The 14,885-nt window shown below is 35.2% G+C and overlaps 1 protein-coding gene across 1 annotated transcript; it reads right to left on the reverse strand.

Annotated features, from left to right (window-relative positions):
* Positions 1-180: 180 nt before the first annotated feature.
* On the reverse strand, positions 181-14,030 carry LOC124367477 (ankyrin repeat and MYND domain-containing protein 2). Its single transcript, XM_046824323.1, has 6 exons — positions 13,769-14,030; positions 9,903-10,068; positions 8,313-8,452; positions 6,888-7,072; positions 6,210-6,357; positions 181-681 (listed from the first exon to the last, which is right to left on the reverse strand). Exons 1-6 carry the CDS (start codon positions 13,973-13,975, stop codon positions 427-429), a joined length of 1,101 nt encoding a protein of 366 aa, XP_046680279.1. The 5' UTR covers positions 13,976-14,030; the 3' UTR covers positions 181-426.
* Positions 14,031-14,885: the final 855 nt, after the last annotated feature.

Here is a 14,885-nt window from a genome sequence, read left to right on the forward strand (position 1 = left end):
TACAAACTAATCATAGGCTGCCCTTTCGGATAAAAGTGAGTCACAAAAGAGCCTTTGAATTGCAGACATGAGCACATTGAATTTTTTACTCTCTAATAGAAACTGATATCGTGTGAACACAATTTTGTTAAGTGTTACTATTACAATTTAATCCATGAAAACTGAAATAAAATGAAAAAATTGCAACATTAATAAAGAAAATATATTCCAAGTCATGTTTATAATGAGTAATTTTACAAAAGATTGACGAGTCATTTTAGTTGCTCGTCTTTAATTTTAAAATATACAAATTAAAAGCACCATAACATCAGTAACAAAGATTGTTGTCAACTTTAGTCCACTTAAAAAAAATAAAAAAGTGACATGTAAAAAAATTGACATAGAAAAGAAAAAATTTAAAATGACTACAGGTGAACACTGACTCCATTATTTCTCATCCTCCTTGGCAGACACAGTCGGTATTCTCCCACATTCTTTCTTGTGGACGAACCAATGGAGTCTCTGACATTCTCGGTCACAGTACTGTGTCGCGCGACACTTGGAGCACTTCTTGATGGCCGGTTCCTGACCACAGGTGGCGCACTCGACAGACTCGCCCTCGGGGAAGAGGCGGGGGCAGATGACAAGGCTTACGGCGTCCAACGCGGGCGGTGAATCTGACTTGGCCAATACTGTCACCAACTGCACAACCAATTCACTCACTTTAAGAAAATACTAGAATGACTGTAATGTAAAGGAAACCGTCATGACAGTCTGCATTTTATTGTCACAGAGCATTCAGGTTTTTACAAGTCTGTGAGAAAATTGGTCTCACCCTTGCTTTGAACAAATAAACAAAATATAAGAGATTTTCAAATTTCCTTAACATCCAAACACATCAAAGCCAGATTTATCATTAAATCAAGAATAAATATGTTCCTTCAGATAGACTGTTACAGAAGTATTTTTGTTAACCCTTTAAGTGCAGAACTCTCATCACACAATGTCAGTGAGCTACTTAGTAAGGCTAACATCGCACTACGTAACGTTAGGTTGACATTTACTGCAAATAACACAACAACCATAAGGGGCACCATAAAAATGGCAGTCTATTTATCCTCATGCTGACTATTTCCCTAAATGCTGTCGCTAGACTACTGATGATTTTCGCTATGTTTATCATCATCTGGAGTCGTCATTGCTTGCTATTTGTATGCACAATAGTTTTTACCCTCCTTTTGTGTTTTAATTAATATTTTTTTGTTCTTAAATCATATGCATAAAAAATAGGCAAAATACCAACATGGACTCTTTTTGGGTGTTATGACTCACCTGTTGAAATAATGCTTCGGTTTTTGCCGATTTATACGTTTTTCAGTAGACACAATCAACACATATTTGCACCTGTCCTTTTTTTCTAAGTAAAGGTACCATTTGTATTTTTCCCCCCCAATAAACGTGTAATTATTTTGTATATTTTGGATTTCTATTTTAGTGAAGTGTTATGCTATGCTAAATATGAAAAAATGTAAAATATTTTCTAAAAACAGTTTTAAACTTTTCAACATGCAAAGGCACATACAGTACAACCCCGATAAGTCGGCCCCCGTTATCCCGGAAGTCCGGCTAACCCGTACCGATTTTCAATTAAAAAATAAAAAATCAGACAAACATTTCAATAATAAAAACGTAATATTTTTGAGTGGTATAGTATCCGCGAATCGATGTTGCATCAGTATTTGATGGGACTGTATGACAGTGAGTGTGTGACTCATGGCACACGGTGGCCGAGTGGCGGTCATTGTCCCGGAATCTCGGAAACAATAACAGACGCGTATTTCCCCAAATCCTCTCCCACGCTACCGCCACCTGGCCCCTCAGTACCGTTCCTACCTCGCTCCGCTCGCTTGTGCCCGTGTTGTGTGTGTAGTGTACTGTATTGTTTGCTTCTGTTCTGCAATCGTGCTTCAGATAGTGTGTTTTATTTGTGTTGTGCGTTTGTTTTTATCTCCGTGATGGCAACAAAACGTAAAAATGTTGTAGTGACAATGGAAAAGAGACTAGAGGTATTAGGTAGGATTGATAAAGGCGAATCTTTAAAAACAATTGCATCATCTTATGGTGTCGGTACATCTACAGTATCGGATTGGAAAAAAAATAGGACAAAAATCTAAGAATTTTGTTTCAAGATGATAACAAAATACAATTTGGGCAATCAGTGCAAAGCTAAGAAAGCTAAAAACGAGACTCTTGACGACGCTTTGTATGTTTGGTTTTGTGCGGAAAGGGAACGTGATTTGCCAGTGTCTGGGCCTATCATTCAAGAAAAGGCAATCAACCTGAATAAACAGTTTGTGAACCGAATTTGACTGCGAGTCAAGGATGGTTGGATAGGTGGAAAAAACGGCATGGTATTCGCCAACTATGTATCACAGGAGAAAGTCTATCTGGGGACAACGGCAATGCTGATGACTATAAAAACAAGTTTTTAGATTTTGTGAAAGAAGAAAATTTAACGGCAGATCAAATATATAACGCCGATGAGACGGGTGTTTTACAGAATGTTGCCGAGCAAAACTTTGGCCTCAAAAACTGAAAAAGACGCAAAGGGATACAAAAAAAGCAAAGACCGATTGACAATAATGGCCTGCAGCAATGCTTCAGGGAAGCATAAATTTCCTCTACTCTTAACCCTTTTAACCCCGGCCATTAAATCAAGTGATGTGCCAGAAATCCCAAGCCATTTTCAGACAAAATGTAAGGGTTTTGTAAAAAATTCATAACTCAGTTATTTTTTAAGATATTTAGGTAATTCTTTTTTTGTTTTACTTCTTTACACATTTAGCTTACAGAAATATACAAATAAAATTATTATTTTGAAAGTAATTTTTTTTACATACATATGAATATATAAAAAATAAATAAAAATGAAAAAATTTCAAGTTTGATCATGGAAACCATATAGATAAAAAAATATTTGACACAAAAATACCAATTTACTTTATGATATATTTAATCCTTAATAAAAGGAAACAAAAATTATAGGCCTACCTGATTTACAAGTGGAGTAACATCAATTTTTGTAAAGCCGTGTAAATTTTTCTTTTTGCCATTTTTGGGCAAGGCAACGTAACAAGACATGTAAAATTCACTGTACTTAAAATAAACATAAAACCAAAGTTATTTCTGACAAAATAACTAAAACTGTTCATAATATAAATTTAAAAAAAGTTTTAAAACAATATTTATATCACTACAAAATGTAAATTTTCAAGATATCCATCACTCAAATCGTCGTCACTAATCACACCCACACCATTTGCAACTAGGTTACTAATTAGTGTATTTTCACTTACGGGAGACTTTGAACGATGTCTTTTACTCATTTTGAAATAAAACAAATAATAAACTAAACTTTAACTGCCGTACTATACACTGCTTTAACCTAAAACTGTGAAGAACAGCTGATATACGTGATATACAGCTGTCTGCAACAAGCGTGAGCAGTCAGTCGAGACGAACTGCAATTGCTCAGTCACAGACTGACAAAATACGAAGTCAAACCATTACAAACTAATATATTTCGATGCAAAATATCTTTGTGCACAAGTCTGTGAAATTTCAAAGCATTTGGTGAAATAGGTGGCCAGTAAAGTAATAAAAAGTACACGTCCGCACTATACGGACGTCGGGAGTTGACGCCATTTTTACGACGTCCGTATAGTACGGACGTCGGGGTTAAAAGGGTTAATAAGAAAAGCGAAAAATCCGTGAGCACTGAAAAACGTAAATCAGGATTCTCTACCAGTTGTCTACAAGTCTCAAAGAAGTGCATGGATGGACAGCAACACTCTTAAAAACTGGTTTTTTGATTGTTTTGTGCCAGGTGTGAAGAAATATTTAAAAGATTGTGGGTTGCCAATTAAAGCTGTCCTAATATTGATAATGCTCCTTCACATCCGTCTGCAGATGTGCTGGTCAGTGGGGACATTACCGTCAAGTTTTTGCCACCTAATATAACAGCGCTATTACAGCCCATGGACCAGGGGGTTCTCGAGAAAATCAAGAAGGTTTACAGAAGACAGATGCTAAGCACAATCATTGACAATGAAGGAGAACACGGTGTAGTTGAGATTCTCTACATTTAACATTTAATGTGAAAACTGTAATGTACATAATTAATTGCAGAATCTTGGGAACAAGTGACTAGAATCAGCTTAATTAAATCTTGGGAAAAAACTGTGGAAGGGTGTATGCGACTTGCCTGAAAATATAATTCAATCAGTGGGGAACTGTAATATGGAAAATGACTCTCCAGACGATGTCCAGCCCCAAGAACTTTTGGATATGTTCCAAAATATTGATGGCTGCTCTGAAGTCGATGAAAATTACATTACTCTGTGGTTACGGGCAGACAATAACGGAGGCTATGAGCCACTTACTGACGAGGAAGTGATCGCGTCGTTTTTACCTGATGCTAATGAATCAGACGCTGAGAAGGCAGACGGGGACATTGAAGATCCAGTGATGAGTCATGGAGATTCAGTGACCAAACTAAACGAACTAATGGTTTATTTCGAGCGGCAGGCAGAAACATCGCCGGCTGAATTGCTCATGTTGTGGGATCGACAAGCGGCAGACGACATTGGCACAACCAAAGCTTACTGAGTTTTTTACCAGGTAATGAACAGTTATACATGTACTGTAAGGATTAATAATAATTAAATGTGCATATGTTTAATGTTTTTACAATTATAATGGAGTTTATATGTAAATATACCGTATTTTATTAATTTTTACCTAATTCTCCGGCTAACCCGGATTTTAGTTAACCCAGATCCGGCCGCGGTCCCGATTAATCCGACTTATCGAGGTTCCACTGTAATTGTAATAATTATTTCATTATCCTGTAGCTTTTGCTGAAAAAAATAAATTATGTTACACTTTTAAATTTTTTGTACTTAAAACAATGGATTGAAATTTAATGGATGTATTATAGTGGTTTTTATAGCAATCTGAAAAATAATAATCAGTTAAATAGAGTATACTAATAAACGTTTCAAAACACGCAAAAGTATTAAAAAAATTGTTAAAACAAATCAAATCAACGACGCAGTTTAGACAGATGAGTCATTTCTGTGGTGCCTAACAAAATTATAAGAAACGAGTCTTATACGAAGTAATCTCACGCCGAGTCCTGAGCAGGGAAAGGAATGATGAATCGTGCAAAGCAGTCAATTCTCTCCAAGCCATAGGCGAGAGCAAACCTCAGATGTCCGTGTAGCCACCAACTCATATTCATACGATTACGTGAAGTGTGGTTCTGTGAAGGTACCTTCAGGACACTTACAGGGTTGTGAGTTGCACATTTCATAATAACTCATCAAAAATTTAATGTTTTATTGAAATTAAAATCAGAATATTTTCTATTATTTGTATATACATCTAAATTTATATAAATGACAATTTTAAAAAATATTTTGAGTGAAAATATTGTAGCGAAGTGTATTTCTACTGAGTAATAGAACTACAGGTAATTGGTTATGAACTTAAATTATATCCTCTCAATCTCAATTCATATTGCATATATAACACTTCATAAATTGAATTAATACATAGTAAAATTTAATTTTAAAAAATAAATTCTTTTTGAGTTGGAATTCTGAAGTGTAAAGAGCTAACTTAGCAACAAAGATTGAACTAACTTGATTCTAATATACACATTTTTAATACCACACCATGTCATTATTATTTTTTCTTTCAATAAAAGCTTTTAAAACACCTAAAAAATTTGAAGCGCTATAGGTGAATATAGTAAGCACTTGGATGGTAAAGAATATTTGTTATTAATATTTTATGCACAATGAAACCATACTAAAGTCGGCATACTATCATAGCAAACATGATGACATGTAAATGTCATCACAAAAACATTTACTGGTTTTTAAATGGATCGATGTCAGCTGTAATTTAAATTGAACAGCAAAAACTGTTGAATTCTAATTTCTTTTTGTGATATTTTGGTTGTTAAAATGCCTTTGACAATGCAGGTACATTTAAACTCAACATATATTTTAATGTTGTTCCTTGTAAAATACAATGGTATAGGTTTTCCACGTTTTTTATTTGCCATTTTAAAAAGTGTCACCATGAATAAACAATACACATCAGGCTTTCATGGCTATAGACCCAATGAATAAAGTATTGAGACATTAAGTATGGATACTTACTTGTCTGAATATGGTGCATTCTCTGTGGGGAAACTCCCGGACACAGTCACGTATGAACCTCTCTGTGTATTCACGTCCGCGTACACTGCGCAATACTTTGCGTGCAAACGCTTCCACAGGATCAGAGGGCTTCTCTCGTTCTACTTGCCTGCAATGAACTTCTCAAAATTAACCCTCAGGGCGTCCATTGTAACTTCTGAAATGCACATCTGTTTTATTGGGTTTGCAGGCTCTCCTTGTAAAATTTACAAAAGTTCTTATAGATAGTTCTTATATATCACAACACATGTTATAGATAGTTAATTTCCTAAATAAACAATCAGATTACATTAAACTATTGGTCTACTTTTACAAACCCGTTTGAATTCTTATCTGTTACACCGTACTATATCAAGGGATGTTTTCTGATCGACCTCATCAGTGCGACCAGCATCAAAGATGTTCTTGTAGCCCACATTGATGGCCGGAAGAATTACTGTCAGATTATTTAACTACTAGTTCCTTCTTCAAGGTTTTATATTTTTAGGGCTCTCCGCACCTTAATTGTCTTGATGTTTTCTACTCACTTCTATTTAATCATTTCTATTCAAATATTTTATAGTTGAAAAGACAAAGTTTAAGTTTTACCAGATACTTATTTAAATTAATTACATAGACACTAATGAATCTGTTTTTTACCTGCATTTGGCAACTTCTGCCACAACGTTGGCGAGGTAATGAAGTTTGAAAGCCATCAGCTCATTGGTCTCCTTCCTTCGCATTTGTCGGTCACTCATAAGGGTAAGAACATTACGTAGGGTGTCCAGGGCAGCCACGAGGTTCGGTTGAAGGTTCAGGGCTATTCTCACCGGGTTCATGTTGAACTAACAGATTTGTTGGTTAGACAACGTTCACTTTACTTGATAATTTACCAATTAACAGCAGTCCTAGAAATTATTTTTTACAATTATCTTAGCAAATTTACTTGAAAACATTCACTGGTTTGCAAAAATTGTATTTTTCCTTATTCACCAGATACTCATTAAGTTGACTTTGCATTCAATTCGGTACTTTGATATTATCCACTATTTCTGAAAGGGTTTTTCTTACCAGGGACCTAACAAAACTACATTGATAGAAAGAACAGACTTTATTTTACTTAGTGTAAAAACTAAATGTCATTATGACGATTGGTTCTTGTTTCCTGCCTCCCAAAAGTAAACGATGTCTGCAAGAATGAAACCAATCTGTCCTTTACTATGCCTTATGTTACCAAAAATAAAAATAACCTTTACAAGCGCTCTGAGCTTGAATTCGGTCCTATCTCAAGGGATGTATTTGTTTTTCCGTTAAAAGTGCAGCTCACACTGATGGCCAGGGGCATTTCCGTACTTTCCCAACCTCAGATCATGTCCCAGATCGTCCAACATTAAATCACATTGAACCAATCTTGGCATGTAATCTGAGGTCGGGAAGTACCGATCAGAAATGCGTCATTCTGCATTTCGAGCGAAAGAAGAAAAACAACCTTCGAAATGGTATCTAAAGTCAAGCTCAGATCATTTGAGCGCTCGCTTACTTTTTATATATATAATACTTACACATGTATTTACCCACTTAGAAGGCCTAATTACAAATAATAGATAGGAACAGAGTGGCCTCCTTGCCAACATCGCTTCCTTTTCGGAGGCAGAAAACAAGAACCGGTCCTCATAAGGACACGTAATTAAACACTGCTCTTTCTAATAATGTAGTTTAAATTAGGTCTCCAGTAAAACAAACTTGTTCAAAAATAATGGGCTCCGGATAACAAACAAAATACTTTCAATTGTAGAACTAAATCTTTTGTTCAATTTTGTTCAATTTTGTCAATTACAAGAAGAATTTGAAACCTAGTGATAATCTTCCAGAAGTTTGGTTCTTCCAGAATGGTTTGAGTGCTTTGCAATGCTTCCATAAATAAATGCAATCCTTTCCAAATAAATTTAGAAAATTACAAGAATTTATGTGCATTACATTATTATTTTATCTAGGAAACCTCTCATACTTTATCTGAGGATTCAACCCAGTATGCGAGTCCTACTTACAGCGATACAAGAAAGTTACAAACCAACACTTGCTGACCTGCATGGCAAACTTGTGTACATGTCCGGCCAGACTGGGCGGCAGCTTGGGTTCACTCTCTAGGCCCTGTGGGACTGTAAAGTAATCCACCTCTACCCGTGGGACGAAGTTGTTGATGATTGCCACACACATGTGGTTCCCTGCAACAATAATTCAGGTAACTGTTAATAAATTATGATCTGTTACACTGCAGAATATAAATTTAACCCTATACCTCAGTCAGTGTAGATATCCATTAGTTTAAGAAAAATAATAATGCATTTTAATTTTTTATCTAATAAACATAAAATTGTTTCTTAAAACTGGCAGTTATGTTTACTCCTTTCATTATTATAGAGACATTACCAAAAATAAGGCACAAATAAAATCAGCGCATTCTTCAATTCACTTGTATTGCAACAGCCTCCTTTGAAGGATATGAATGAATTCTTTGCACTGATTTTCGAAAACTGAGTTTAAGTGGGAATTGGTGTGCACTTGTTGCCTCCTTTGAAGGATATGAATGAATTCTTTGCACTGATTTTCGAAAACTGAGTTTAAGTGGGAATCGGTGTGCACTTGTTGCCTCCTTTGAAGGATATGAATGAATTGTACTACTTTAACTGTACCACAAATGGGAGGTGGGAGTTGTCGGCAAGGCAGTCCACATGTCAGGACTAGAAGCTGATATTCAAAATAATTTTTTGTCCAAAAAAAAACATAAACAAGGTTTTCTGTGCTGTCATAATATAATTTATTTGATGCATTAATTCCATAAAAATAAAGCTAATTACCTATTACAATAAAATAAATTGTCACGTAATTAAGCTTTAAGCAATTAGTCGACGCGGTTTGAACAAGAAATCTTGATAACAGTAATCTGTTTTCCATTCTCGGTTTATTTTATTGATACAAGATTGTTGATAAAACCCTATGACAGGCCTTTAAGATTATTCTTGAATGGTATTGACAAATTTGTAATTTTATAAAAATTAAACTCGACACTTCAATCTCAATGCTTTTAGAGCTACATATTATTTACAAGGTACGTTCAGAATGAAAGTAAATAATTCCGTGGAGAGATATTCTATTTAGTGTGTTTAGTTTAGATTTTATGACTGTGTTGTGACTGACCAATTGTTTATCCATGCTTTGTCAAGGTGCGTCTTCATGTGAACATTGAGTATTGTTTTTGCTTGTGCAGTGGCATTTGAAATCCAACAATTTGACTTCGAACAATTTGTTTATTACTCTCATTCATTCCAAATTGCAAATTCATTAATTAGCATCATACTTCATGTGTTCTTACTGTACCATAAAGCAATAGCAACAAAACACTTCCTTTTTATGATTAATATTTATGAACGATTCTTTTTCAAGTTGAGACCATCTGACCAAACCCTATGGATGTATAAGATAAAATAATTTAGTATGTATAAATAGTAAGCCCAAACTCGTACTGTAAGATCCTGTCTGATAACTCGAACAAATAACAATCCTGCCAACAAATTTTCTTCTATTCAGGATTCAACCTTTCCAGTATAACTAAGTAATCTTGAGATGACTTTCAAACAGATGTAATTTTTAACAGTAAAAGTAGTGCTAACACACCGACAAATGCAGCCATCTCCATCGGTGTTTTCCCAACAGAGTTAGTGGCATGGGTCTTTGCTCCAGCAGTCAGCAACAGTTCACACACATCTGTGTTGCCAGAGAGCACTCCAAAATGTAGGGCACTGTACCCATGCTTGTGTCGACCTGAGTTCACATCAGCTCCCTGAAACACAAGAATTTAATGAGGAACACCGTTCACACATCTCTGTCGCCAGAGAGCACTCCGAAATTTAGGGCACTGTACCCATGCTTGTGTCGACCTGAGTTCACATCAGCTCCCTGAAACAAAGAATTTAATGAGGAACACCAAACACCTCCGTGTTGCCAAAGAGCATTTCAAACTGTAGAGCACTGTACCCAAGCTTGTGTCGACGAGTTCACATCGGCTCCCTGAAACAAAGAATTTAATGAGGAACACCAAACACCTGTGTGTTGCCAAAGACCATTTCAAACTGTAGAGCACTGTACCCAAGCTTGTGTCGACGAGTTCACATCAGCTCCCTAAAATACAAGTATTTCATTCTTTAATGAGTGCATGTAAACTCTACATAATGAGTAAGGACGTCATATGACTTATACTCTTATAGTGGCCCAAGGAGTACAGACGTCATATGACGTTTAGCCTGTGTATTTTTGTATTATCGTAAATGCATTGCTATTACTGATTGCCTTTAAGTAGATATGTCTGTAATGTGGCTCCATCTATCAGCAACATACTTAACTTCCATGTTTGTGCTCGCATTCACTTGTAATTTGATTTTACCACCAGATCGCAGTAGCCACCCGGTAGAAGCCCCTGACTCAAGGTCGCCGCATCACTTTGCTGTCAGAATATGCCGCCACATTATACTAGCCATTCCTTGTATACTGCGTACTGTGGCCCCATATTTATCTTGTGAGTGACATATTTGTTGAGCAACTATCTAGTTTATTACTGTTGTCCAAGTGGCAGGCAATATTGATTGATTGAGAATTTGGTTTTGAAAAGTACTGAAATACTGACTTGTAGAACACGTAGTACTTTTTTATTAAGCTTTCAATTAATGCAAATAAACATTTTTTAAGAGATTTCAAAGATTTTAATTTTGTACTCCTTTTGGTATTTTTTGGATTTCATCCAATTACTCATTGTAGCCTATCATATGACATCCACACTCCCTAAAGGGTTAATGAGTACTGTTTCTGGAAATCGATGCATCTACTTTGTGTTGTGGGTTGATCAGCCCTTGTAATACTGTTTAGGGTTCATAATATTACCTATTTAAGAAAATATTTTTCACAGTATTCAATAAAACCGTAAAAACTTGAATTGTTGATTGAATTGAAATTAATCTTTTTTCTTAAACATACTGTTACAATAAAAGACAATAAGTTCACACTTCTCATTAGTGTGAAAATCTACTATTTTTTATGACGCTATATAAGACATGCATGTATATTACAAATAGAAAAAAAATTGTTAACATTTATGAACGCTGAACATGATATAAGCTTGATCTTAGGTACTATCACAAGGTATGTTTTTCTCTTTTACCAGAAGTGCGAGGTGGCACCACTGGTGCCGCTTAAAGCCGCACTGATGGTCATGGCCATTTTTGATCAGTTCTTTTCCAACCTCAGATTACGTTCCAGATAGTCCAACTTTTCCGACATCACATCACATAGTTACTTTGGTACTTCTAGTAACATATTTATGATAACCTAATCTAAACCTACTTTACGTAATAACAGTTAGTAGTGACAGAGTGGCCTCCGGATAATTCCAAAGTACTGATTTATTCTAAGATACTTTCTAACTTACTTTTTTTTTCAATCTTAAATTCATTAAAAAGTTCCTTATTATTAACAGAACATCCACTACATATCTTTAACCTCAAAATTTGTCTTCTGTCAAACGTATGTGGGCTAAATAGTTATTGGATATTTTAAACCTCCATGTAACAACTAATTATTAGGTCACATGTTAAAAATGAGTTTTCTAGATTAAATACATATTTTGTTTACTTTAATTCATCAAGATATTTTTCATAATAATTTTCGCCTTATGAATAATTTAATTTTTTAGATATAGTTACTAGGAATTATTATTCATATGTGATTCAGTTGATGTGTATATTGAGTCTTTTGGCACTGAGTGTGAATAATGTATCTGTGAAGAAATGTTTAAACTTTGGTGCTGAATACTTGAATGTGCTCCTCATTTTGCTAACCTTCCAGCTTCTGGTAGTTTTTCCAAAAATGCCAGATGTGTTATTTGAATGGGTTTTTAACTCTTTTAAAAAAGATTATTTTTATAGTTATAATTCAATACTAAATGCCTTGTAAAACATGAACTAATAAAATTTAACAAAAATTGAGGTTTTCTAAGTACTAAAGAAAAAATTACAAAATGGGTATTTTGGGCCTTGTACATTTATACAAGAATACAATACAATGATCCCATCAAATTCCCAGCCAACCACCGTTAATTTAAGGTGGACCCTCCTGCCAACTCCACCACAGACAAGTGACTCATAAATATAGACCAGACCGCAATAATCCCTGATAACAAACAGGTGTGGGGATTGTACACACAAATCCAAGGCCAAGTCCCACATACGACTTTACACTTTAAGTTACAAATATGATTTAAGTGATTTACCTATCTCAAATTTTTAAGTGATGCTTTAAAAATTTATAAGGTACTTTGGGATTATACCTACCACACCAGTATGAGGAAAACAAAAATATACATTTATAGGAACAAACATTATAGAACGAAAAAACAAGTCTTTACAAAATTACAAACTTACAATGATTATCAATTGTTAATGGGTTTCCTGTGACGCCCAGAATGCAGCAATATCAAGGATGAGTGAGTGTAGTGGATTTCCGCCTTCAGCCGCAACTGCCGACCGCCACATGTATTCAGCTAGGTATTAGTCAAAATGGTGTCGTGCTATTCCTTTTTGTTTTTTATGACGCCATTTAGCTAAACCCCACATTCGCTCAACCTGTTGAGTATTAGCACCGGTTTCCAAGTCGCGGCATACCAGCTGAACGGGCGGCGAGACTCTGCAGTCACATTATCTACTACACCGCTCGACTTTTAACTCTTTCTAAGGATGGGGAAGGGTTTGCGATAAGACAATTCCTGTTTTATATTGATGAAATATTGTTCTATGCTAATCTAGTAATCAGTAGAAGCAAAATGTCAAATAACGATTCATGTCTGGGTGTGGTCGGTACAATCCCAAAGTACCATTTATAATTAGGCCTATCATGTTGTTTTAGTAAGGTCACTATGTCACCATGGACATCTTCGATCCTAAGATAAGGGTAATTTTGCAATCTAAACATTAAAAGAAATTTTTTTTTACATACAGAAAACCCAATTTTTTTAAATCCTGTGGAGTCAATCAATTGGAAAGAATGGAGAAATTTGTCCACCTTGATGAGGCTACAGAGATTCCACAAGATGACCCAAAAACGAATCATGGGAGGCAGCAAGTTAAATTTCTGTACTACAATAATTTTCATAACACAAAATATGTCCATTAGGCCAAATGAAAACAAAATAATCTCTGGACATAGACTATGATAATTATGGCATCCTGGTTAAAGATAGGCTATCCAGAGTCATCAGTTTAGTCAGTGTTCCAATACTGCTATATTTTAATTTATGAATAATTAAGGATCTAGGGATTCTACTGGAATATAGGCTACTGAATAGAGAATGTTATTATAATGCTCATAACAGATAATCAATTTCGAGCCCAGAGTAGTAATTATAGATTCTTATGCAGTTTTACCGAATACTTGCTATCCACAATCTATATTGTTTTATTTATGTGTGATTAAATGTTTGTTTTGAAATGACTAACCTGATCAAGTAGCAGCTGGACTATTTCTTTATTGCCTTTATATGCAGCATGTTGCAAGGGGGTCATGCCATGTTCATCAAATATATCTCCATGTATAGTATGTATAAGTGCTTTAAACTCTACAATATTATTTTTTGCTATACAATCGAAAATTTTCTTTTCGTCTTCATCAACTTTCTCAGAAGGAGCCATTTTAGTTCTCTCCATCAATATCAAACTCTAACCTAACCATGTACCAGGACCAGCACCATCTGTGATTGATTGTTTTTTAGGCTATCACTGTCTTTTTTTCTTCTCTAATTGTTCGCTCTAGACTGTCATTTAGCCGCGATGTTCACTGAGGTTTTCTGTTCTGTGGTTGTATTTTCTCATAATTGGGTTCTATTCAAGGTCTTTTATTGGATGTTCTTGGATACTAACATGTATGTTTTAGTTTAATGTTAATAAAGTAGAGAAACAAATAAGCTAAGGGTTTTGAAGGCAGGACAATGGTGGTTGAAGATGACCATCTTCTCGCCATGGGTCAATATGGCATTCTTAATCCGAAGGGGAAGATCACGGATGAATACATATAATTTTGGTGTGTGTTCAAATTCTTTTCTTTAATAGTGTTTTAAAAATTGCAAAGCTCGCGATAAAAGTCCAAGTCTTTTGGGTGTAAATTATCTTTTAATGGTGGGATTTTACGATGCAATGTTTTTTAATTTGTTGAAATGCTTTCTGGCATAATTGTGTTGGAGACAGTCAATAACTACATGGTCTATTGTTTCATTACTTGGAAGCAATACTTCAAAATGATTATTTCCTGCAATTCTCAAGATGGAGCATTTTGTTCCTATTCATATACGACTATAACTCCTCAAACTGCTCCGTCATGACCTGTGGTCGTCTGCAGAATAATATATGAATGTAACGCAGGTCAATTTCCAGTATAGTGTAGAAGAGTACCAACGTATAGGAAGAATATCCTCGATAAAGGATCTGGGCGTTATATTTTCGACTGACTTTTCATTCAATGAACATGTAGAAGAACTTACAGGATACTAGGCTTCATCACTAGTCTTCAAGACAAATCCCCTTGTCTTGAAGACTCTCTACTTACCCTTTGTGCGTCAAC

This window comes from Homalodisca vitripennis, chromosome 8 (genome assembly GCF_021130785.1).
Source record: "Homalodisca vitripennis isolate AUS2020 chromosome 8, UT_GWSS_2.1, whole genome shotgun sequence".
NCBI classification, from domain to species: Eukaryota; Metazoa; Arthropoda; class Insecta; order Hemiptera; family Cicadellidae; genus Homalodisca; species Homalodisca vitripennis.